The following is a 25,042-nucleotide window of genomic DNA, read 5'->3' on the forward strand; positions in this document are numbered from 1 at the left end:
TGGAAAAACCAATGAGCCTGTATTCCCCAATCTTGTGGAAACATTTAGCCTGGTCTGGAACAGACCACAGCAAGATTTGAGGAAAAGCTGGGTAAATAGAAGCAACCAAGAAGAATTTTTAATTTTCAATCATTTTATTTTTATAATTTTGCATTTGTACTCTCACTTAATAGAGCTCAAATGAAATAATTGATATGTTCTTGTTGTTTTGATTGGCACCTTTACGTCAAAGGGTTTTATAAAAATATGGTGTTAACCATTTAGACATTATGGCCATTTGTAAGCATAGTGCCTCTTCTTTTACAACCCATAACTAATTGGACAAACTGCATATAAATACTATTGTTGGTGCAAATCATCACTTGTGCAGCCACTTTCCTGTAGACATAAACACATATTAATTTTTGGACTGTATTTATGTCAGTCATGAAAAAATATGACAATTCTGCTACTACTGTGACTCGTGAGGGAAGCCACCAAGATGCCCACAGTTATAGGCTGATTGGAGAAAATGTTCAAAGTGCAGCGTTCGTCTGCTGCATCTCCAATCATGCAGCTTCACGGTGGTGTGGACCAGAGAAGGGTTTTCTTAAAAAGAGGTGGACATGTGAGATTCAAACCTAGATTTGATCAGGTTTCTTGAATAAAAATCCCTGTCTCTCCATCTCCTATCATTGCAGCCTTTTTCTGAAAGCTCACTTTTATCACAGTATCTCAGATTATTTTCATTCAGCAGTTGTCCTGACACTCTGCCTTACATTTCCCCACTTGTAAAAGAAAACAAAATTCTTTCCAGTGTTAAAAAGAAAGCAGTCTTTTCTGATCTTATTGAACAAACTCTCATCTCAGAATCCCCGTGTCATCAAACTGAAGTCGAAACCTGCCAGAGTGAGTGCAGAGACACACAGATGGAACAAAACTGAATAGTTAACAGCCGCGTTCTCTCTCAGATGACTATGCATTGTTCTGCTCTGTTTACACACACACACACACACACATACTCACCAGCTACTGTCGCACCAACGGCCTGAGGTTTAACTGTCAAACGTTTTATGTTTCACTGGAGTCAACATACCCACAGTATTTACTACAGTTGTGGTCAGGCATTTACATGCACTCATCATGGACATGAACGTCTCACCAGTATTGAACTGGTGCTGGAAGTTCAAAAAGCACAGTACCATGGTAAAGTCCAAGCTCAGTGAAGATCTGAGGAAGGAGACCATTTTACGAAAGCCAGGAATGTATCTTGGGGCAATTTCTGAACAACACTCTCTTGATCAACACATGCTTACTTATGACCACAAAAACAAAGAAAAAGACCTCCTGGAAGAATGTTTTATGGTCAGATGAGACTGTGATTGAGTTGTTTGGTCAGATGTATGATTGGAGGAGTAAAGGTGACCCATTCAACCCCAAAAACACTGAACCAACTGTTAAGCATGTTGGTGGTACCATCTTGCTCTGGAACTGTTTTGCTGAGTGAGTGGAAACATCTGACTACAACTGTCACTTGTGATCAAACCAGGTGAGAACATCCCATCAGATATTCAATGGGGGGAGTCAGCCCCCAACAGTTAGACTTTTTAAATGTTTCACTCTATGGCTGATTCCCCTTTTTTGCTTCATTAAAGTTGAGGTCTGAACCTCCTCCAGCCAACCAGTCAACCTCAGAGGAAACAAACGTCTTTCAGTCCAAACCATTGTTTGATATGAATCCACTGTGGGACAAGGAATGTTTTGCAGAAGAGCTGACCTTCTCTCAACATGCCCACAGACAAACACTTGACAAATCGGCAGGCCTGGCAGGACTTCCTCCTCCTCTTGGTGATTTCACATTCATTGGATGCAGGACAGCTGTACTCAATATTGCCTACAGGAGAACAAAAGAGTAGAAAGACATTGTTAAAGACATTCTCCAGACCCTTTATTTATATTAACCCTAACCCCATCAAGAAAATCATTGATTTGGCCCAAACACTACCATTGGTTCCCAAAGTTCTTCTGTCAAGTAGAAATGCACTGAGCCAATATTTCAGATCTGGATCCATCCAATGTTGGCCAAAATTGTTGGATTGGATATCAGGAAAAAAAAACAATCCAATCCAAGTCTTGTATTTCATAGCTGAGTCATGTTGAGGGTTATGTATGTTGTTTTTTAGGGGAGTTCAATATCCAGACAAATTGTTCACTCAGAATCAACATAAATGAATGTACGAGGGCTGTCCATAAAGTATAGGTCCTTTTTATTTTTTTCAAAAACTATATGGATTTCATTCATATGTTTTTACGTCAGACATGCATGAACCCTCGTGCGCATGCGTGAGTTTTTCCACGCCTGTCGGTGACGTCATTCGCCTGTGAGCACTCCTTGTGGGAGGAGTCGTCCAGCCCGTCGTCGGAATTCCTTTGTCTCAGAAGTTGCTGAGAGACTGGCGCTTTGTTTGATCAAAATTTTTTCTAAACCTGTGAGACACATCGAAGTGGACACGGTTCAAAAAATTAAGCTGGTTTTCAGTGAAAATTTTAACGGCTGATGAGGGATTTTGAGGTGATACTGTCGCTTTAAGGACTTCCCACGGTGCGAGACGTCGTGCTGCGCTCTCAGGCGGCGTCATCAGCCTGTTTCAAGCTGAAAACCTCCACATTTCAGGCTCTATTGATCCAGGACGTCGTGAGAGAACAGAGAAGTTTCAGAAGAAGTCGGTTTCAGCATTTTATCCGGATATTCCACTGTTAAAGGAGATTATTTTAATGAAAGACGTGCGGACGGGTCCGCTCGTCGGGACGCAGCCGGCGCGGAGCGGCGGCACAGGAAAAACACCTCCGTGTTGATAACCATTTGTAAAATCCAGGCGGCTTTTGATGGCTTTCAGTGGAGTGAGTATATGAGAAATTGTTTAACAGCTGGACATGTTCCAACTTGTCCTTAAGGCTTCCAACAGAGGTGTCCTTTAACAGTGGAATATCCGGATAAAATGCTGAAACCGACTTCTTCTGAAACTTCTCTGTTCTCTCACGACGTCCTGGATCAATAGAGCCTGAAATGTGGAGGTTTTCAGCTTGAAACAGGCTGATGACGCTGCCTGAGAGCGCTGCGCGACGTCTTGCACTGTGGGAAGTCCTTAAAGCGACAGTATCACCTCAAAATCTCTCATCAGCCGTTAAAATTTTCACTGAAAACCAGCTTAATTTTTCGAACCGTGTCCACTTCGATGTGTCTCACAGGTTTAGAAAAAAGTTTGATCAAACAAAGCGCCAGTCTCTCAGCAACTTCTCAGACAAAGGAATTCCGACGAGGGGCTGGACGACTCCTCCCACAAGGAGTGCTCACAGGTGAATGACGTCACCGACAGGCGTGGAAAAACTCACGCATGCGCACGAGGGTTCAAGCATGTCTGACGTAAAAACATATGAATGAAATCCATATAGATTTTGAAAAAAATAAAAAGGACCTATACTTTATGGACAGACCTCGTATACTGATTTCACATATACAAGCAAAAACATAAAGTTCTATATCTTGAAAGGCATTTGGTTTATGTCAGAAGGGTCTATGTCCAGTGTTAACACTGTTGTCATTATGAACGGATCTCTTCAATCTTTGGATAAAACAGTATTTGGTGTTTCAGGCGTCAGTTGGCCGAGACCAATTTGGGACTTTGATAACTCAGACAATACCTTTGTTATGTTAAAAGGTCCTGTTTCTACAGTTTTACTATTTTCATGATGAACTGCTCTTTAATTTTGGAGAGGTTTTATGGGCACTGTGCCAGATAGGCCATTTGGTACAGCTGGTGTTTAAAGTATCAGTCAGCCAAGAGATAGACTAAATTATGAATTGGTCTCGATCAATCATTCATGCTGTTACATTAATTTATGAAAGATTTTGTTTATACAGTGCAAGACTGTTTTCATAATGGTGCTTTTGAAAGCAAAAAAAGGGCGTTTCAAACATAGCAGCTATTTGAGATCTTTTAAATAATTTTTGGACACCTGTCCTTTTTAAAGGAATTGTGATTGCGATATAACTTGGTAATTCTGAATATAACTGAGATAAAGTGGAAAAATAAGGGTACATATTGTAAAAGGGGGCCCTTTAACACACTGTATAGTATTGTTTTCCAAAGAAAGATGTTCAGTCTTTAAATTTGATTCTAATTTATCTAACTAAATTAGAATAACAACATTAAACTACTACTTTTCATATGTCATTCCATGGGGGAAAAAAAAGTATGGCTCAGCTCACTTTATGCTAGAAAAGCAAAAGCAGCATAGAACCCCCTGATTCTTAGTGAACAAAATGTATTTATTAACAACTTTATTTTAAGACATGGAAAACTGTTTCAGATTGCTATCAGTATCGGTGGATAGTGAAGGTTCTAGTATCGGTATCATGTCATCACTAGCTCCCATTTGTAAGAAAAGGTTTAAAGAAAATAACAAAAAAACTGTGACATTTGTTTTTAACATGACTACGCAAAATGCAGTGTAAATACATCAGGAAGAATGTGAAAACACTTCAGATGATATTATTCTATCTTGACAGGAATATATCATGAACCACGAGGGAAGTGTACCGCTACTTTAAACCAGTCCTTAATCATTGTAGGGCCATTCCAACAAAAAAATAAATAAATAAATAATCTACACTAAATGGGATGGAAGCATAATTATAAAGTCTGTCCTGCACTTTTCTTGTTTGTACATTATTGTCAGACCAATTTTTAAAAAGTGCAAGTTCCAATTTGCACAAACTGACAGTTTACACACACACACTCCAACGAAAGTGTCAGGAAACCCAAAAGCAAGAGACAACTCATCCTATTTTGGATTTGAGTGATGTTTGCATGATCAACATCATCCATTATTTTCCAGCCTTGCTGTCAAGAATCTGTCCGCCTTGTACTTGACTCGTTTTTTCTGTCTGAATAAATCTTCCTAACGTGGGCGTTGATGGCCTTGCAGCAGCAGAGCATCGTGTTCAAGTCATTGCAGTGTGAATCAGATTAATTCAATTTCTCCTCACAGTTTTTCCTGCAGTATAGGGAAATGTCAGCACCCCGGGTTTGTTAAATTTTTTTAATGCTTTGCTTTGTTTAAAACCAGAGGCACCCTCATTGGCTGCAATAGCTCAACCAATTTGTTCAGACCATTTCCTTGATTTACTTCACAGTTTAATGGCTTCCCTCTTGGCCCCTGCCCCATTCCGCCACCAAATTTGTCTTGTAGCTACACTGTGTAGGATTTAGAGGTGTTTATTAGCAGAAATGGAATGTAACATTTATAACCATCTGTTCAGTAGTGTATAATTTACCTGCAACAACGAACTGATGTGTTTTCATAATCTTAGAATGAGCCATTCATATCTACATGTCGTGTTGATACAGTAGCCCAAAGTGGACATACACATTATGCTGCCTTTCCCATTTTGCAGCACGGAAGACTGGAAAAAAGAATGGGGAATCAGTCATTGCTCCACTATACACTCTCCGTTGTTTGCTAGTGCAGGCTAACAAGTTTGAGAACCCCTATTTTTTGGGAAACAGAGGATCATATATATTGCATATCACAAAAGAAGACAAGGGAGCGTGAATTCCAGCCACCAAGAACCGCAAACATGAAACGGAAACAAATCTGCAATCTCACCACGAGATGACACTAAATCCTACACACTGTAGCTTTAAAATGCTCATTTAATTTCTATTTAATTTATTTATACAGCAACAAATCACAAGTTGCCCCTCTGCACTACACACAAGCAAGGTATAAACTTGGTATAAAAGAGCGATCTTTTTTATTCCAAACATTTCAGAATTCTTTGTGAAAATTTGTTAATTACATTTTCAGTACTCAGTACATAGAAGTTAGCCAAATTTTATTTTGTTTATCCTCCTCCTTTGTCTTTTTTCATTTGGTGAGTTATATTTATTGGTTTTGAGTGTTCCCTAGGAATTGGGTATAGATGCAGAGATTCATTTTGCTGTTGTTTTAGAAATATCACACAATCAAGATCATTTTTCTTAAGAAATATCAATTTAAAAAGCTCAAGTTAAATTGATCTGGCGCCCTTAAAAAAAAAAGAGAAGCTTCATTGTGGGAAATTAGGCATAGAGTAACTACTTCCATTTCAAACTAATGATGGCTGATGTTGAAATGAGGTATTTGTCAGGTTCCAGGCATTCTGTGCTTCCTGCCTGTTTCAGAATCGGGAAACATCGGATTAATCAGAAATCCAGTCTGTCACGTGACGCGATAACGACCCAGTTCACGCTTTGAACCCAGCTTCTCAACACCTAAACCTCAGACAGTGGCACCACAGTACAGACTCACAGCACACGCCGTGTATCCTGTGCTATCTCAAACTCAAACATGTTGACTGTACACAGTGTGCCGTGAGTTTAACTGAACATCAGCTGTTTGCAAACAGGTCTTCATGCCATTTGAGAGCGAGGAGACGCTGTGCGCTAACTGATCGGGGCTTGTTTATACCCAAACATGACTGGATACCACTGCATCTCAGCATGTTGCTTAAAAAAACACTTGTTTGATGCAGGAAAAAAGTATTATCTTGTGTGTGTGTGTTTGTTCCACAAACCTTGAATGGTCCTCTTGAAGAAGGCCTTGCAGGCCTCGCAGGAGGCGACACCGTAATGGTAGCCCGAGGCCACATCACCGCACACCAGACACAGCCGCTTGGCCACTGAGCCCAGCATGAATTCACACTTCACTTGGCCGTCTTCCTCAACAAACCTCCTGGATGGAGTTTACAGAAATGGAGAGAGAATGAGGGGCTTGAGGAAGAAGCAGGATTAATTTCTTTTGTCTGTCTGAGTCTTGTCTGAGTTAAGTTAAATTTTGTGGAGGGACAAGATGTGGTCCAATAAACACCTGATTCAATTTTGGGACTGATCTGTTGATTTCATTAAGCACTTTATATGACTGGAATATGGGTAATTTGCAATATTTTGGCCAATTTCCCCTCAAGTAATACATCAATATTTTAAAAAAGCTTTGTGGCATGTCTGTCCTGTGATTATCTATGTGCAGTTTAGACCACATCCAGATGTGGATCTGGACCTGGTGGGTTAAGTTGCATTTGAATTCTGTACTTACAGCATGACAAAAATGGTTAAGCCCTCTCATACACACAAAAAAAAACATACTATGAATTTAAATATCAAACAATAAAGGAACACATCAATACTGGATCTGTCACTTTGTGTCTGTTTTAACCAAGAACTAGAAGGAAAACACCTGAACATGTTTAACACCAAGACAAATTAATTCTTTATGATTCCTTGTTGCCATAATATCTGGTTCTGTGTGGCCGAGAAGTGTGATAAGTTCCGTCCAAAATCTAACCACTTCATCCTTGACTAACGCATAAACTGTCCACTACGTTCAGTCGTATTTCTGCGAAACTATTTGAGCTTGACATCTATGCCCGTGTGTGTGTGAGACCTTTCAAGGTCACTTAACATCAAAGGTCATCTGACCAATAGAGAGGTGATATGTGGTTTTATATTAGTGTTTAATAGTGTTTGTAGGTGTACCTTTAACCAGTTCCTTGGAATAGCCGTTCCAGATATCCCCTATTTATATATAAGCATTGAGCCAGAATTTTGACGTTGGCCTATGATCCTGACTTTTAATTAATTTTTTTCTGTCATGGTTTAAGATTCAAAATGGCGTCCAAAATGGCCGCCAATAGACCCTTATCATTAAAATACATAGTAGGAACAAACAATAGACTTAATAATGGCAGAAATCATTGGTGTTTTAGTGAAAAAACCCTATTTTGGCAGCCATCTTAGATGCCATCTTGGATAACTGGCTTGAGGCCAGTTTTTTATTTTTGGGAACATCCTGATTGTGTTTTGGGGTCATCTAAGGAACCTAAAAAAGTTGGCTTGGTTATCCATCTCATCAGCTGCATTGAGTTAAATCCACAGTAAATCCATCAATCAATCCGGTTAAATCCATTAAATCCACGCATTTTGGGATTGTCGTCGCTGCACTAGTTTCTGTCTGTCTCAGGTGACAGCGTTGTTGTTGACACCTGCGCAGCAATGCAGGTAGGGGGTGGAGTAACACCTCAAATGTGAAATGGTTTTAATATTTTGCCACTGTCCACGCGATAATTTATGGTCTGTAATCTCACACAATTAACCAATCAGATTCACGGACAAAATGTCATTGGTTGACCCTCACTTTTTCCATCAACAGTGCTCGACCCTTCATGGTTGGTTGTTGTGCGCCATTATTACTCTGAGTGCACCTCCTACGTGCATCCCAAAAATAACATCAAAACATCTTTACAATATTTATATCATTATTGTACAATTAACTTCAGTCTGGATCTGGATTAGCAATTCATATGTGAAACAGGTTCAAAGACACCATTTCGACAAACCTGTTTGGTCCTCCATTGCTGGGCAGCCCTGTGGCGTGCCCGCAGTGACCCAGTGAGTCCAATCCATTGCTGTGACCGTGGCCTTTGGTAACAAGCCCATAGCTGGAGTTGGTGTCTGAGGAAGAGCTTCCAGGACTAGGCTGGGCTGGGCTGGCGTCTCCCTGAGAACTGGGACTGGGACTAGAGGGCTCACGCTTTATATTGGCGGGACAGGTGGGGTCCAAGCCCCGCACTGACATCCTGCACAGATACCTGGGTGGAAAAAGAGAAGGAGAACAGACAAAATGATGGTGATGGTGCTCTGACTTCTAGAAATCCATGAAATCCTGCGAATCCTGGTGCTCATCGGTCATCCAATGCCACAACTACTGTATCACCACATCCCATCATTCATGCATCCATCCAATCTAGTCTTGGCTAAACCAGCCGTTTGAAATTTCTCACATATGCAAAGCTACTGTTTATTACACTGGTTTGTTTTCAAAGAAAGCCATTGCTTAAACAAACGTATGGAAATCGCCAAACCAGACGTCATCAGAGCGCCATTGTGTTCAATCAAAACAAACGTACTGTATCGGCTCTGATCGTTTAATGTACCGTTTCCCTTCCGAGTGTGTCCTTGTGTTACTAATGGTGCTCAGTTTGTCAGATGCTCAGTAGCAGCAGTTAGTGGTAAGAAAATGTAGAACAATTCATGAAAACATGAATAAATGAGGTAAAGCACGAAACCCAGACACACTGAATCGTTTTTTATGGGGAAAAAATAAAATATAAATAATGAATAAAATTAATTAAATTCATTCATCAAAAGGTGCCAATAATTTTCTCGCCAATGTTTAAAATGTGTATTTCACTAAATGTTGCTGTTGTTCAAAAAAAAAAAAAAGGATGTTTTTTTTTAAAATACAAATTTGTTCCATATTTTTAAATTATGTATTTACTTGAAATGATTCAAATATCTTGAAATAAATCTTTAAGTGATATATACTTGTAGACGAGCATGTCGAGGTGTGTGCGCGGCGCACAATGTAGTATTGGAGTGACACGTTCACCACAGCAAGTCTGTTGTGGTAGGCTGATGGAAACACTCTCACTTCCTGGCGCCAGGTGTGTTTGTGTATATAAACAAAAATCATTCTTACACACACATTTACAGCACAAGTTGAAGTATGTGTCACCGTAAACACCTCAACACACGTTCACACATACATCCATGCCCGCTGTTGTGTCTCCACATTCAGAGAATCCCAAACTACCCCTGCAGCCACGCACCTCTCCCACTCTAATCTCGGTTTGGCGAGACGCTTCCTGCCATGTAAATCAGTGTTCCCGCAGCCACAAGTCATTTGTTAGACAAAGAAATTTGCTGCTTTTAACCACCGTCAGAGTAAACCATCGCCACGCGCTATCAACCCCTCTACATAGCCACAGTGACGCACACGGACATCAACTGAATGAAAAGTGGGCTAGTATCAGGTGAAGTTGAGCGTTTCTCCCTAAATCAAATCAAATCAAATCAATTTTATTTATATAGCGCCAAATCACAACAAACAGTTGCCCCAAGGCGCTTTATATTGTAAGGCAAGGCCATACAATAATTACGGAAAAACCCCAACGGTCAAAACGACCCCCTGTGAGCAAGCACTTGGCAACAGTGGGAAGGAAAAACTCCCTTTTAACAGGAAGAAACCTCCAGCAGAACCAGGCTCAGGGAGGGGCAGTCTTCTGCTGGGACTGGTTGGGGCTGAGGGAGAGAACCAGGAAAAAGACATGCTGTGGAGGGGAGCAGAGATCAATCACTAATGATTAAATGCAGAGTGGTGCATACAGAGCAAAAAGAGAAAGAAACACTCAGTGCATCATGGGAACCCCCCAGCAGTCTAAGTCTATAGCAACATAACTAAGGGATGGTTCAGGGTCACCCGATCCAGGCCTAACTATAAGCTTTAGCAAAAAGCTAAAAAATAAAAAATACCCAAACCCTTAATAAAATTGTACTCATGGGTACGAAGACAGCAAAAGCTACAGCCGTCTGACACTTGACCCCAATGTCTGTGACCTTCACCCAAATGACTGACCTCTGGCTGGCCTTGGAAGTGTAGTTTGGACATTTGGTCCAAGAAACTCACATTTCCCAGACAAAATGAATTCATCAAAGGCAATATTGTGGTCAAACTTCATGTACATACCCAATTTGGTATCTCGAGCCAACTCCTCAAAATTAACAGTCTAAATATCGCCTATATTTTTATATGAACTTTTGACCTGGGGATGTGGTCTTGGCCTTTAAATAATTTTATTTAAAAAAAAAATCACTTTGTCCTTGGCTGGCCTTCAAGCATCCCACCAAATTAAAAATACTACCAATCTCAAAGTTATTTTGTTCACAAATAGAGTAGCAGACACACACACAGGTCTGATAAACAATACTAAGTATTTTAGCTTTCATTAGTTGAACTGGTCAACATTTTAGACTTCGCTACCTGAATAGTTAAGGCAAAATGTTTATTAATAATGTCACAAGTGGATATTTTGGACCTCAGTAGTGAACTAGGGAGGGTCAAAATGAGGTTAAAAGAGGCTTTAACTAGGCAAATAGAGAACTTTTTGGCCTTCATGAGTGAACCAGTGAGCATTTTGGCTCTCACTAGTTAACTAACAACTTAGAATTTTCCGCACAACTTAACTAATGAGGTGAATATCTGCTTGATTAGTTAATGTGTCAGCTTTTGCAGCTCACTAGTTACCCAGCAATACTATCGTTACTAGTTCAGTCAGAGGGCCACTAGAGCATCAGAAATCACAGTGTCAGTAAGGTTTCTGTTGGAAGTAGCTCAACAAAAGTGCCACTAATTGCAAAAACAGTGACTAGTACAAATTTTTAGTTGACTAGTACAACAAAATGCCAACACCGTATGTTCAACTAGTGCTCACAAAGGACGAACTATTGAAGTTAACTGATGTCTGGTATCAAGGATGTGGAATAAATAATGGTCAAATGGCTTTCACTACCTTGCATTCCCCCCCCCCCCCCCCCCCCCCCCACACACACACACACACACACACACCTCTCACACCTCTGCAATCCACTTTGCAGACTATATAAAAAGAGACTCACTGGTGCCCATATTGGCTATCCATCACACACGTCCATATCGCCACGTCGAGTCTCTGACAGGTACGGACTGAGATATACTTTGTGCCCTCCCATTGAAATGCATCACACGAGGAAGCCGGGAGGGTGCTGGAGCTTTGCTTTCATAATGAAATGGCATTAGAGTGCGGCGATCAGACGCGATATTCACTCTGACAGATTACTAATCTACAACTCTGCATAAAAGCCCATCAAAAGACAGTCGCTGCAGCTCTTAAATGAAAGAGGGAATAAATCAGAGCGGCTGTGTGTCCGTGTCAGAAGTTATTCAAAGTTATCGTACCTTACCCCCCACACACACACACACACACACACACCCACACACACACACACATACTTTGTGTCCTACAAATCCAAAACAACCCAAACTGAGCCTCGGTGCTACAAAAGCTATAATTCGGCGTGAAACGAGAGAAAAGAGGGAAGAGGAGCCGGAGGAAATCACAACAGGAGCAGACAGAAAGAGAGGAGCGTGTGAAAGGGGGCAGTGCTGTGGCTCATTAACCTGGAAGTGTGGAGAAAAAAGAGGAGGCCACACTCGCTTTCAAATGAGCAGTCATAATGTAGACAATGACCTGTCAGATGAAAGGAGGAGAGCGAGCGGCGAGAGAATGCAGCATCACAAAGCGGCCGCCGCACAAATACTGGTTTCTGAGCTTCTGCTGGCAAACCTTTTAACTGTAACCTTTTTCTCCCTTTTTTGTTTTTTTTTTTTTAAACTAATGAGCCAGTAAGAGATGAGGAGGGATCAGTACCCCCACCCCACTCCCAGCTGGCCATGAGAGCCTTAATCAGGCTTTACACAAGGCCGTTAGCCAACAGATGAGGTGTCTGAGAACCGAGATCATCTGCATCATCATGTACTTCCTCGTGAGCTTCGCTTGATTTTTGTTTTGTCTTGCAGCAATTCTCTTCATCTTAATTCCTCAGCTGTAGAAAATCAATTGAAACTTAATCCTAAAAATGCTTGATGGCATGCGCGGGTGTTTACAGGCACCGACTATTGCTGCGGCGTGAAGAAAGTGAACTTTTTTCTTTAAATCTACAGTGTGCAGAATTTGGTCTCACCTAGTGTTCAGGTTGCAGATTGCATTATGCTGGCATGGGTTCATTTTTTGTTTTTTTTTTTTTTTTTTCCCATTTGTAAATTGAATTGGTTGGGCTCCAGGTAGCTGTGATGAGGATTTTCCTTTGGTTTTGATTTAGGGAATAACCCTGTTTGTGTCTGATGATTTGCGGACAGTCCTGCTGGATTTTACGGTTGAATATTTGCAACTGTAATCCAGCATAACGCCTGCAAATCATCAGGCACAAACAGGGTTATTACTAGGGGAGCTACGACCACTACCTTTGCACCTCCCCCCACCCCAGGACTAAACCAAACCAACTGTTTTAGGTTCCTTAGATGACCCCAAAACACAATCAGGATGTTCCCAAAAATAAAAACTGGCCTCAAGCTAGTTATCCAAGATGGCCACCAAAATAGGGTTTGTTTGTTTTTTTCACTAAAACACCTTTACACAACATATAAACAACTTAAATATCACAGAGATTCAATGGGAAGACCATTGCAGGTCACAGCAAACTTATTTGTGCCTAAACTAAATTCATTCATGGTTTAAGATTCAAAATGGCGTCCAAAATGGCCGCCAATAGACCCTTATCATTAAAATACATAGTAGGAACAAACAATAGACTTAATAATGGCAGAAATCATTGGTGTTTTAGTGAAAAAACCCTATTTTGGCAGCCATCTTAGACGCCATCTTGGATAACTGGCTTGAGGCCAGTTTTTTATTTTTGGAAACATCCTGATTGTGTTTTGGGGTCATCTAAGGAACCTAAAAAAGTTGGCTTGGTTTAGTCCTGGTGGGGGGGTGCAAAGGTAGTGGTCGTAGCTCCCCTAGTAATATTCCCATTCCAGCCCAATTCCATCGTTTGCACAGTTTATTTTGCTGTAAGTATAATTCGGTCAGTGAATTGTTGCGAAAGGGTGTCGTCAGCTTGTCAAAGCTCACCGTCGCAACAGCGTTTTCATGCCAAACTGGAAATTCTGTGAGCAGACCCACAAAGTTATCCATCTCATCAGCTGCATTGAGTTAAATCCACAGTAAATCCATCAATCAATCCGGTTAAATCCATTAAATCCACGCATTTTGGGATTGTCGTCGCTGCACTAGTTTCTGTCTGTCTCAGGTGACAGCGTTGTTGTTGACACCTGCGCAGCAATGCAGGTAGGGGGTGGAGTAACACCTCAAATGTGAAATGGTTTTAATATTTTGCCACTGTCCACGCGATAATTTATGGTCTGTAATCTCACACAATTAACCAATCAGATTCACGGACAAAATGTAATTGGATTAGAATACCTGATTAAACATCTGCCTGATTAATCAATAAGCAGCGGCAACCTTGATGGCCACCAGACCTAGGCTTTGGTAGAATTGAAAGAAAGTGACAAAGCAGCTCATTTGAAGGTAAATGTAACTTCAGAATCACAAGCACACGTTAAGAGAGAAAGAAGTAGTTCCTGCTTTGGTTATATTCTTTATAAAATACTTTCAGGAGGGTTATGTGGAGTTCTGATTGTGTTATTTATTTTTAGAATGTAACCGCTGCGAAACAATAAAAAAAATGTTGGTTTGTCTGACATTAAATTTCTGCACTGAAATCTCTGTCTCTCTCTCGGACCCCATTCACTCGGTCTTCTGCTTCACTCTCTTGCTTCTTTTTCTTTCACAGTTAAATTACACAGTCAATTCCGTAGATTTACATGAAGGCCGTACGATTTTAGATTTAGAACATAATATTTGTGAAATAATCACAAATTATCAGTTTACTCACAGAAACCATCTGTCTGTTTCACTGACAACCACACCTGTTCCTTATCCATCTCCGACCAGCGTCCAGTAAGTGCTATTCCATAGGGAGACCAATGGTGCTTTAATATTCATCAAATTATATTCCATTTTAATTTGCTGAGCACTTTTTTTTCAGCTACTGTGCTTAAAAACTGGAGGGATGAAATTTTACAGGGTGCATGTCTAGCCTTTGGAAAAAGCACTTAACCTTTATGACCTGTGCCTAGGTGTGATGTTTTTACTTTTCTGTTGGTTTATTAGTACAAACACTTAAAAATGTGCCAAGAGATTTTCACAAAATACGGTGATGAGACTGCGAATGACTAAAATAGTTCCATTTTTAGTTATTCCTTGTAATTATTCAATATTGCCAGATTTTTCAATTGGTGCATCAAATTGCATGAAAAATGAATATTGTATTACTGTCTATAAACATGTACAGTTTAGTGTGACTGGAGGGGATCATGATAGACACTCCTAAGGCGATCTGAGTATTTTCTTTTAGTACTCATAAGACTAATAATTACAGGCTGCAGTAAAACTGATATAAAGTGTGAAACAATCAGTTTATACACAAAACACAATGAAGGCACCGAGAAACATTTTCTTCGAAACTTTTCACACATAATATCAAAGCTTGTAGTTGAAGAAAGTACTTACTCTGCGTCAGAGTGATACGAGAAACACTCTGGAAGGTAAAGGTCGACTAAATCCATGTGCAGTCTCCCACCATACCCCACAGACCAGATCGCTGTTTCTGTCTTGTGTCTTGTCTTCTCTTTATAAATAGTCTTTGCTCCAAACATCTACTGTCCTGTCCTCTGTCTTAGCACATGGTTCCTCTCATTGTCCAGCCGTCTCGCTGTCACTCACGGTTCTTATTAACAGCACAGAGCCGTTGACCTCCTTTGAAGTCCTGAAGGTTGTGACTAGCTGCTTTTGTGACAAGGAACTCCAAGCAAAGCTGTCCTCATGAATATCCAGTGACTTGTTTGAATGGCCTGCCCCCCAGAACCCTGAGGTGACACTCTATTGGCTCCTCTGAGAGCCAATGGGAAGCTGCTTCACTTCAAGGAAGGTGGCATGGATCTAGTAAAGAAATTTTAAAATTTTGCTACATTTGGCACAATGTTTACGCCAGATGGCCTTCCTGATGCAACTCCAGATGTACATGGAGAATGTGTCGCAAGTGGTGTTGAACCAAGAATCTTCTGGTTTAGAAGCCAGTGCACAATAACTCTGAGCTTATATTTTCTAGGTGTTAAATAGAAGGGCGCTCATTAAGGATGGGTTTTGCTTCCAAGGCTGTTCTTTTTACAAACAAGGACAACTGTCAGATTGACAAGTGATGAAATAGAAAGAAGGTTCAAGCATGCACTGGTGTCACACGTTGCCACATCCACCACACTACAGAACCGTCTTGGGTCCTTGAGTCCAACCACTGACCTAACCATTCTAACCCAACCGCTCAAACTCAGGTTTACCAACCACAGCAGATCAGGATTTGTTGGTCTGTGGCACAAATGTTCCTTGTGATGGACGATATTAACACACCAGCTTTGCGCATGGCCACACGTGATTTGAAGACCAGCAGGAGCACAGGTAGCCTCGTCATTTTGAGGACGTGGACTCCGGACATAGAAATAACAATTGCATCAGGTGTATCCTAGCTTTGTCACTGACACTGAGACGTGCATCGCTTTATGTGCCAAGTGGAAGATAGATTTTCTTTAGATTTTAGCTGTAAACATAGGCATCATTTTACACTAGTACATGTTAGCACATGCAGGCGTATTGTTTTTCATACTGTTTCAACTTTTATTTTAAGGAGAAAAAGTAAAATCTAGGCTTGTGTCTCCCATGTGCCTTCAGAATATCCTTCTTTGTTCCACTTTACCATGAAACTGTGGAACTGGTGACGCAACCGGCAAAAGTTGCACTCTGCGTGGTCTTTCCGGTCACAGCAGAAGCCCACGTCTCTCTGAGTTGTCATGTCCTCCTTGCATGGTCCCTCATGGGATGTATTGCAAAATAATGCACAGATCTTTACAAAAAATAAAAAAATAAAAAATCTGACACATGTAGAGTGTTAATACATTTATTATCTCTTGAGAAACTCACAAAGTAATGCATAGACCTTTAAGAAAAAATCAGGCATATACAGTGCAAAGATCTACATTATCTCTACAAACTGTTTAGGTTATTTTTCTACATTTTTGTGAATTTCTCAGAAGATACACAGATCTTTATGAGAAAAAAAGTCAAGCAAATGTCACATGTTCATATCTGCATTATCGCTTTAGACTCTCATAATGTTAAAGGAAAGTGGTAGGTTTCTTGGATTGGATACACTCCAAATGTTAATGATTTCTTCCTTGGCTCGTACCCTGACCTTTCACCAAGAAAATCAGTTTTGGTAGTCTTTCGCATAATCCTGCTAAAGTACAGCTAAATGTCACCGACGACATTAGTGATGTAAATAAAGACTTATTAAGTGACTTGGAAATACTCATGTTTCCCTTCACTTTAGTGTTGCACTAAAGTGTGCACAATTTTTGCAACTTATTTGTGCCTAAACTAAATTCATTCATGGTTTAAGATTCAAAATGGCGTCCAAAATGGCCGCCAATAGACCCATATCATTAAAATACATAGTAGGAACAAACAATAGACTTAATAATGGCAGAAATCATTGGTGTTTTAGTGAAAAAAAACCTATTTTGGCAGCCATCTTAGACGCCATCTTGGATAACTGGCTTGAGGCCAGTTTTTGATATTTTTCCTAAATTTATATAATCTTGTAGAGATTTTTCACTGAGCTATTTGAGAGCATAATTTGAAACATTTTAACATCAAAAAACCTTCTTTGTTGTTTAAATTTGACATCATAAAAGAATATAATGTCACTTTAGGTTTTTTTTTTTTTTTTTGTTATTATTAATTTCTTGTCTTCGTTTGAAAAGCCCACATGAAAGAGTTGTTAGACATTAGCCTCTTGGTTGGGATGTTTTTTTTTTTTTTCTTTCTCGGCCCAGCTTCTGTCACTGGCATCACGTTGTGTTTGCAATCTGAGCCAATCTCCACCCACCCGATCTGCACAGGAATGAAATCACCTGTGCAAATCTGTCGCCGAGATAAAAGGCAGACAGCAGACTGCACGGAGCAGGCCTTATCTCATTACGCACCACATAAAACAGCTCGCTCACAAAGAGCCGCGCTGCTTTACAGCAGACGTAAAACTGTTGCACGCACAACACAAAAGAAAGATGGAGTGTGATTTCCAATATTTCTTTATCTTGTTTGGAAAATACGAGCCAGACACCGTGCGCCACAATCTCTTCAAATCTACTAAAGTTAATATCACGTCAAATTTATCTCAACTGAAATTATCTTCAATAAACCATTTAGGAAGCTAAATGTTGACAATATCACGCCTCTTATCGCTTAGTAGCTTTTGTTTTTGGCAGCTGCCGTCAATAGGTTTTCTTGGCGCTCAGGGGGGATTTTGACATTTTCGCCAAGATTACTTTTTTAATCAGTGGAACTGATACGTAACAAAGGTTATGTTCTTCGGCACCGCCTGAGTGGTGTTGAGGCGCACCGCAACAATAGTAGGCCACACTTGACTCAAGTCAGCGTGGCGTCTATTGAAACACTTGAAGGTACAAACACGCTTTGAGTAGTTTATTTTTTCTGATAACGTACTAAACGCTGTGTAAAGACATCATAGCAGCCCCGTCCACGGTTAGCGTTTTAACACACAAATCTGCCATAAATATGAATAGATGTATTACATGCTGATAAGATGCTGAATTAATCCAAATTAACGAGTTGATGGAACAGCTCAGAAAATTCGATTGCACAGATTTTCTTTGTTGATATTATATAAAAGTCTTTAGTAAAGTCTTTAAATTTGTGTTGTTCCACTGACAAAATCTAAAACATTTTGTAATCTATGTTTATGAAGGATGTTTTTGCAACCGGTTGCTCTGATAGTGCAGCAGATAACAGAAAAATATGCAAATCGTGATAAAAGTACCAAATTTGGTATAATTGGTGTTTATGGCATACTTTGGACATCTGATCGATTTGCCACTCAAAATTCCAAGATGGCAGCCTTTTTCAAGATGCCACCAGAGTAATCATAATAACCATAGAATTATCTGGCTGACTGCTCAACCAAAGGTAGGAACCTCTACCACTACACCCCATGTATGCTTAAAAAAATGAACATTGAAGCACACAAAACCTGCTAAAATATGATATCTACACTACAGAATACACAAATTGAAGGATAGAATATTCAACTTTTACAAGCATATTAGTACTTTGTGTGTCCTGTTTTATATTGAAGGGACAACATCATACAAAACCAGCAACCAAGATGTGGCTTTGGTGGCCATCTTGAAAAATGGCTGCCATGATGGAATTTCATGTGGCTAATTGATCAGAATTGTTAAATACGCACTTGGGAACACTCATCTAGAATAAAATTGACTTTATCCATTCCAGTATGACATTTGATTGGACGTCAGACCACAAGCAATTTAGGGTTCAGCATCTTTATCAAGCAAAACATCGAGCCACAGACCAGAAGTCTTGAGGAATCAAACTTCTGGCCTTTCAGTTCTAGAGAATCTGATCTGCTCCACAAACAAGATTCTGATATTCGTATCCTGCCTTGACAGTCTATAGTGCGTGGTCTGAAAATGGGAGTGTCCAACACTTTTTTTGCTATGTGGAGGGCACATGATCTGAACACAAAGGGGTTGGATTTATCCTCTCCACACATGCTGCGGTATTGAGAAAGTGGATGCAAGTGAGAGGTTTTCTGGTGAGATAGTGAACCTGTCAGCGTGCACCAGCAGACAGCAGCTACCAAACCTTACTGAGGTGACGCGGTAACAGGCAGTATTTTTTATTTCCAAGTGCATTTACTTTTACTTTGTTTAAAAACCTGTATCCCAGAAGGTCACGTTCTGCAATATCACAATCACAATTGCCCAAGAATCTTTTCTAGTGCTTTGTTTAATGCTGCAACACGTCGGAATCGTACAATGTGACGTGCTAAAACAACTGTACCACTGTACCGCACCGCTAGTATAATTTTAGCACAACCTTGGTGCTTCTGGGAAAACCTCTGGGAAAAAAAAAATCATTTTCCAACATCTTGAAAATCATGCCACGGTTAAAACACCACCACCCTCTTGGACTAAAGGTTTTCCAAGGAAGACGAGCTTTCAAACCGTGATCTTTCAGGAAGCATAGTTGTTTTCCATTCTGTTTCCTGCTAGGCTTTAGAGCAGGTTTTTGCGGTTTGCAGATACGCCAGCAGTGCACCTGAACACACCTCAGTTGTTAAACGGCAGGATATTTTTTTTATACAGCTGAGAGCGATTGACAGACAGGAGCTTGACATCTGACGCTGCCTGTCGACCACAGAAAAGAAAAGCTGCGGGTGAACCATGACCACCCTGAAACCACCAATACTGACAAGCGCAAAAATTCTGCCTTGAGGGAGCCGCTGTCAGATTGATTTCCAAAACTGGACAGTCACCAACATGGGCCCTCAGGCCTCATAAGTGTAATCTGTTTAGTTTATGCCTGACTAGCAGTCATCCATCAATTACCGAGTCAGAGAGGGAGAGTATTGACAGTGTGTGCAAACACCATTGTCTCACCACAGACATGGCGTGCGCACCCCTCAAACGTGAATGGTTCACAAAGAGGGGTGGGGGGGTGAAAGCAATGCTCCACATATTCTTTACAGTTTCTTTAAATAGATGGGAGGGATGTGCTGAACAGAAGGATGAACTGACTGATAGATGAGCACTCGGAAATGGATCGGTTTCACCGTATTGATGTATAACAGAGGGATCAGAGGTCAAACACACACACACAAGTAGGAAAAAAAAATGCATCCACAGTTTGGAGTTCTTGCCAGGAACCGTAGAGAGCCTATGGGAGACTCTTAAAGTAAAGTAACCATAGACCTGCTGCTTCAAACAGCTCTAACTTATCTCTGGATCCTGCAGAGTCAGAGCTGGTAAACAAAAACTGCAGAGGAGTCATTGCTGAATATTTAACGATAAACATAAAGGGGAATAATTTGCCATAAAGGAGAGAAAAGAACAAATTTATCTCTTTTAATAATTTGGCTGGACTGCCCCCTAGTGGAGGGAGCCTTCTCACTTTCTCAGCAGCGTTCTAGCACGGATGCAGGAATATTACAATAAATGTGGCTGAAGTTTAAACGTGTACTGAAATTCCTCCAGATTTCTTGAATCATTTAATGATCTTGTGCACGGTAGAGGGAGAAATTATGCAAATCCCTACCAGTCTTCCTTAGAGGAACATTGTTTTTAAATATTTCAATAATTTTGCCTCTGCCCATCTTTGCTCTTGACTCAGCCTTTCGTGGAAACTGCTTTTGTACAGTCATGATTGCAATCACCTGTTGACCTCACCTGTTTGAAATAACATTGTTTAATGATTTAATATTTTTAAATTAAAAAAAAAATTAATTGCCCCATTCAGGTGTTTTTTTGTTGTTGTTGTTCCATTATGTGTTGCAGGCCTGAAACGTGGATGTATTTTCCCAAATGAAATTAAATTGACCACACAAAATATGAAATATCTTGGGTTCATACTATATACAATGAAATAGAAGTCAAAGTAAATGCAAGAATCACCCAATTTTCCAGACTGTCACAATTTTTTCTGATTTGGGGCTGTATTTGAGAGACGTATATGCATGCCAAGCAGTTAGTGCGCTTTGTTTCCGGTGATGAACGTTCTCGGTTCAAACCCCACCCCTGCCCGTTCTCCGCGTAATGCGGAGTTGCGTCAGGAAGGGCATTTGTGCCAGTTCAACATGCAGATCCACCTCGGATTTGCTGCGGTGACCCCGAGTGCAGACAAGGGAGCAGCCAAAGGGTCTTACTACATGCATGTCAAGTGGTTAGTGCACTTTGTGTCCGGTGAGGAAACTTCTTGGTTCAAACCCCACCCCTGCCCATTCTCAGCGTAATGTGGACTTGCATCAGGATGGGCATCCGGCGTAAAATTTGTGCCAGTTCAACATTCAGATCCACCTCAGATTTGCTGTGGCGACCCCGAGTGCAGACAAGGGAGCAGCCAAAGGGTCTTACTACATGCATGTCAAGTGGTTAGTGCACTTTGTGTCCGGTGAGGAAACTTCTTGGTTCAAACCCCACCCCTGCCCATTCTCCATGTAATGCGGAGCTACATCAGGAACGGCATCCGGCATAAAATTTGTGCCAGTTCAACATGCAGATCCACCCTGGATTTGCTGCATCAACCCCAAGTGGAAAAACAAGGGATTAGCCGAAGGGACTTACTATATGTGAGGTTCAATTCACCAACCAATTAGTGACTTCCAAAGCCTTTTTGTATTTTTGTCGCTGTTGTTATGTAGTTTGCAAGAGGAAAGCACATGTTTGCATCACGCATATCCTTCTTTCACACGCATGATGCAAACAGCCACACACCTGGTTCCCAGGCCTGTCTTAGGTGGGGAGCTGAAGACGCGGCGAATCCTGCGAGTCAGCACCACGCACCTACTGCTGATGTCAGGAACATTACACTCTCTCACACACACACACACACACACACACACGCACGTCTTTGTAAGGGAGGGGGGAAAAAACTGCACGCAGTCTATCTTATCATGGTGCTTTTATCTCAGCAGGTGCCAAATTCAGCCCCTGTGGCTCGCTGTCAACATGTCTACAATAAACAAATCAACACTGACGCACTGTCATGTTTCTAAGAGCAAAAAAAACAAACCTCAGCATTACGTCGCTGAATCACCATGTCAGCAGCTCCACAGGTCTGTGGCTGGAACACTTGGCATTGTCAAAGCACACATGCATAGCGCCAATACTCTCCCCACGTTCTGGGATTCCGCCGCTTTCTGACTTTTGTGACATCAGTGCATTCATATATATATATATATATATATATATATATATATATATATATATATATATATATACTCTAGACAGAAACACCTCTTCTTTTTTTTGGTTTATGATGTTTTGATGGTGCATCAACAAAATGCCTCTTTGGGATTTTTAGCCACAATCTCTAATGTTTTTAGGACACCATGGGCTGTATCAGCTGAAAAGGCTGGAATATCAAACGCCCCCCCCCCCCAATCTTCCTCTCTCCCCCCTTTGTTTCATCGTTTACATCACGAACGCAGACATTTTGTTCAGAATTTGTCTCCAGAATGTGTCTGACAAACAGCAGTGTCTTCGATGACCATCAAGCCTCGGCTTTGGAAGAAGACCCGACAAATAAGCTCATATTGACACTATGCATCGCTTGAAAAACACATATGTAGAGAGAGAAGGCTACATTCTACAACATCATCATTAAATTTCTGTGTGGAAACACACTCACTCTCTCTCTCTCACGGATCCCATTCACTGCGTATCTCACTCAAACATCTCCCTTGCTCCGTTTTCCTTTCATAGCTAAATTATTACAAAATCCTTTCCGCAGGGTTGCATTGAGGTGTGACTGTGTTAGTTGAGCTTCAGGACATAACTACTGTGAAATAATCAGAAAGTGATAGGTCACCTCTTGGATTAAGTCCATTTTCAGAAATGGATCTGTCTCACTCACTGACAGCCACACCTGCTCCTAATCCATCATTAATTCAGCATCCCCTAACCACCCAACAGGTCCAAGACACATCTATTAGAAATATATAATATCTGTTTCTATCTATCAAGTAACAACAGTCTCCAGTAGCCACTAGGAGCGTGCAATGAGCAGGAAAGCTTCACAAAAACCCGTCAGAACCCGATATTGCAGAGCTGAATATGTAGATATTTTTACAGAGTTATGGATGGAATCTTAGGTATTTTCTGCTCATCACAGGGAAAATAAACTGGATCAGAATGCCAAAGGCTGTTTTTCCCAATCTTATGAGAACTGCGATGACCTCATCAATTCAAGAACGAGAACTTTTGTTTTGGAAGGACAAGCAACCACCACCACCGCCACCAATTCTTTCTTGAACTAACTTTTGCAACCAATTCAATGCCTCACTGGTCTTCCTTCATCCAGGCAGGGGTTCCTCGTGTGCTGCTCTTACCTAGCCCCGTTAGCCAGCTTAGAAGAGCCCAGTGTTTTCTGGCCACGCCAAGGTACACCAGCCAAAATGCAATTTTCTGCAAGATTACACATGATAATGAGTCGCTTTTGGAGGGACGCCATAAATGATGACTTCCAATTATAGATGCATAAGTATCGATCTGTCAACAGAACCACCGAGAGGGGAAGAAAGAAGGCAGAGCTGCAGAGTATGGGGTGTTATGTTTACTGTTGTTTATTTATTTATTTATTTTTAATGCTGCATACAAAGACAGTGGACGACGCTGCCGCCAACAATTGCAGAACTGCTCCCAAAGTCCTGCACAGCCTTAAAAACAAGTATTTATGGGAGCTGAAGACGTGAGCCCACCTGGGAGAAGACGTAAATCACCTGAGCGGACGTATGCATTCAAACAACTGTTTTGAAGCAGACAGGAGCAAAAACAGATATTGATGCAGTCACAACAACACCACCAAAAGAAGATTCCTCCGTCTACTTATTCCTGCTGCTTTGGTTCAGTACTCACTGTCAGTTCGTCCACTGGATGATGCTCCGCTGTGCAGCTGCAGTCCGTCAGTCAGTCTCAAGGACAAACGCTCCAGCTCTCCTCGCCTCCGGTCTCCGTACCTCAGCGATGCAGCAGACACACACACACACACAGAGTCATAAACACACACACACTCCCTTGCCCCGATTCTCAGTCGCCTCACTCTGATCCAGTGCTGAGTTTACCTCCCTACCTGCCGAGCTGGCTCACAGGGGAGTCCTGAGAGAGTGTGTCAGACAGAAAGTGTGTCGGGGGGAGCGGGCCGTGTGTGTGTGTGTGTGTGTGTGTGTGTGTGTGTGTGAGGAGGGGTGGGGAGGTGGAGGACACAGCCAGCGCTCCCTTATATGCAGAGGGAGGTGGGACAAAAAGGGAGGATGGAGGACACGCAGCTCTCCTGTATTCCCATAGATACAGAGGAGGGATTTCTGGTGCAGCCTTGCAAAGATGGGAGAAGGAGAGGAGAGGAGGGTGGTCGGCTGGAAAAAAGGAGACAGAGTGCGCATCATATTTCAGCAATGTTGACTCAGCATGTGAAGATGATGCATGCATTGAATGTTTGCAGAACATGTTGTGAGAAACACCACGACCAGAGAAGTTCTCCCAGTCTGGATTTCCTGGGTGAGCATCACAAGAGGTGAAACTTGCTGCTGCTGCTGCACAGCCGGCATCATTCGCACTAAGTGTAAAATAGACTAACTCAACAAGTTTTAAACCAACAGCAGTACTGACACTAACACGCATTGCTGAGAACAACCTCAAACTTGTGCAACTGCGGTATAATGGAGTGTAGCAAGTTTCAGGGTGATCCATGGAGTCCTTGTGGGGTCATCACATACATTAGGTATCAGAAACTCAGCCCCCTGGTGGCCACAATAAGAGTCTAAACATGCACAACTTGGAGCATCTCCAAGGTCTTCGTGACTTGACTGTGTACCAG

The 25,042-nt window shown here is 41.3% G+C and overlaps 1 protein-coding gene and 1 long non-coding RNA gene across 4 annotated transcripts in view; one reads left to right on the forward strand and one right to left on the reverse strand.

The window, feature by feature from the left end:
* The window catches only part of LOC117502893, a 36,358-nt gene extending 12,341 nt beyond the window's left edge, over positions 1-24,017 (forward strand). Inside the window, exons 3-6 of one of the 2 annotated variants that reach the window (XR_004558428.1) lie at positions 5,233-5,375; positions 6,240-6,247; positions 12,378-12,380; positions 24,005-24,017. This is a non-coding gene — a long non-coding RNA (uncharacterized LOC117502893). Of the gene's footprint in view, positions 1-5,232; positions 5,379-6,239; positions 6,248-12,377; positions 12,381-13,329; positions 13,341-24,004 lie in introns of those variants that run through there. The other variant, XR_004558429.1, reaches the window with a different exon arrangement.
* The window catches only part of LOC117502891 (estrogen-related receptor gamma-like), a 40,223-nt gene extending 15,837 nt beyond the window's left edge, over positions 1-24,386 (reverse strand). The window contains exons 1-4 of one of the 2 annotated variants that reach the window (XM_034162028.1): positions 24,085-24,386; positions 8,417-8,668; positions 6,599-6,756; positions 1,757-1,873 (exon numbers count right to left, since the gene is read on the reverse strand). In XM_034162028.1, the coding sequence (XP_034017919.1) occupies positions 1,757-1,873; positions 6,599-6,756; positions 8,417-8,655 (514 nt within the window). In that variant the 5' untranslated portion in view covers positions 8,656-8,668; positions 24,085-24,386. Of the gene's footprint in view, positions 1-1,756; positions 1,874-6,598; positions 6,757-8,416; positions 8,669-15,091; positions 15,359-24,084 lie in introns of those variants that run through there. The other variant, XM_034162027.1, reaches the window with a different exon arrangement.
* Between the last annotated feature and the right edge of the window lie 656 nt (positions 24,387-25,042).

The sequence above is a fragment of the Thalassophryne amazonica genome, chromosome 21 (genome assembly GCF_902500255.1).
Source record: "Thalassophryne amazonica chromosome 21, fThaAma1.1, whole genome shotgun sequence".
In the NCBI taxonomy this organism is placed as follows: Eukaryota; Metazoa; Chordata; class Actinopteri; order Batrachoidiformes; family Batrachoididae; genus Thalassophryne; species Thalassophryne amazonica.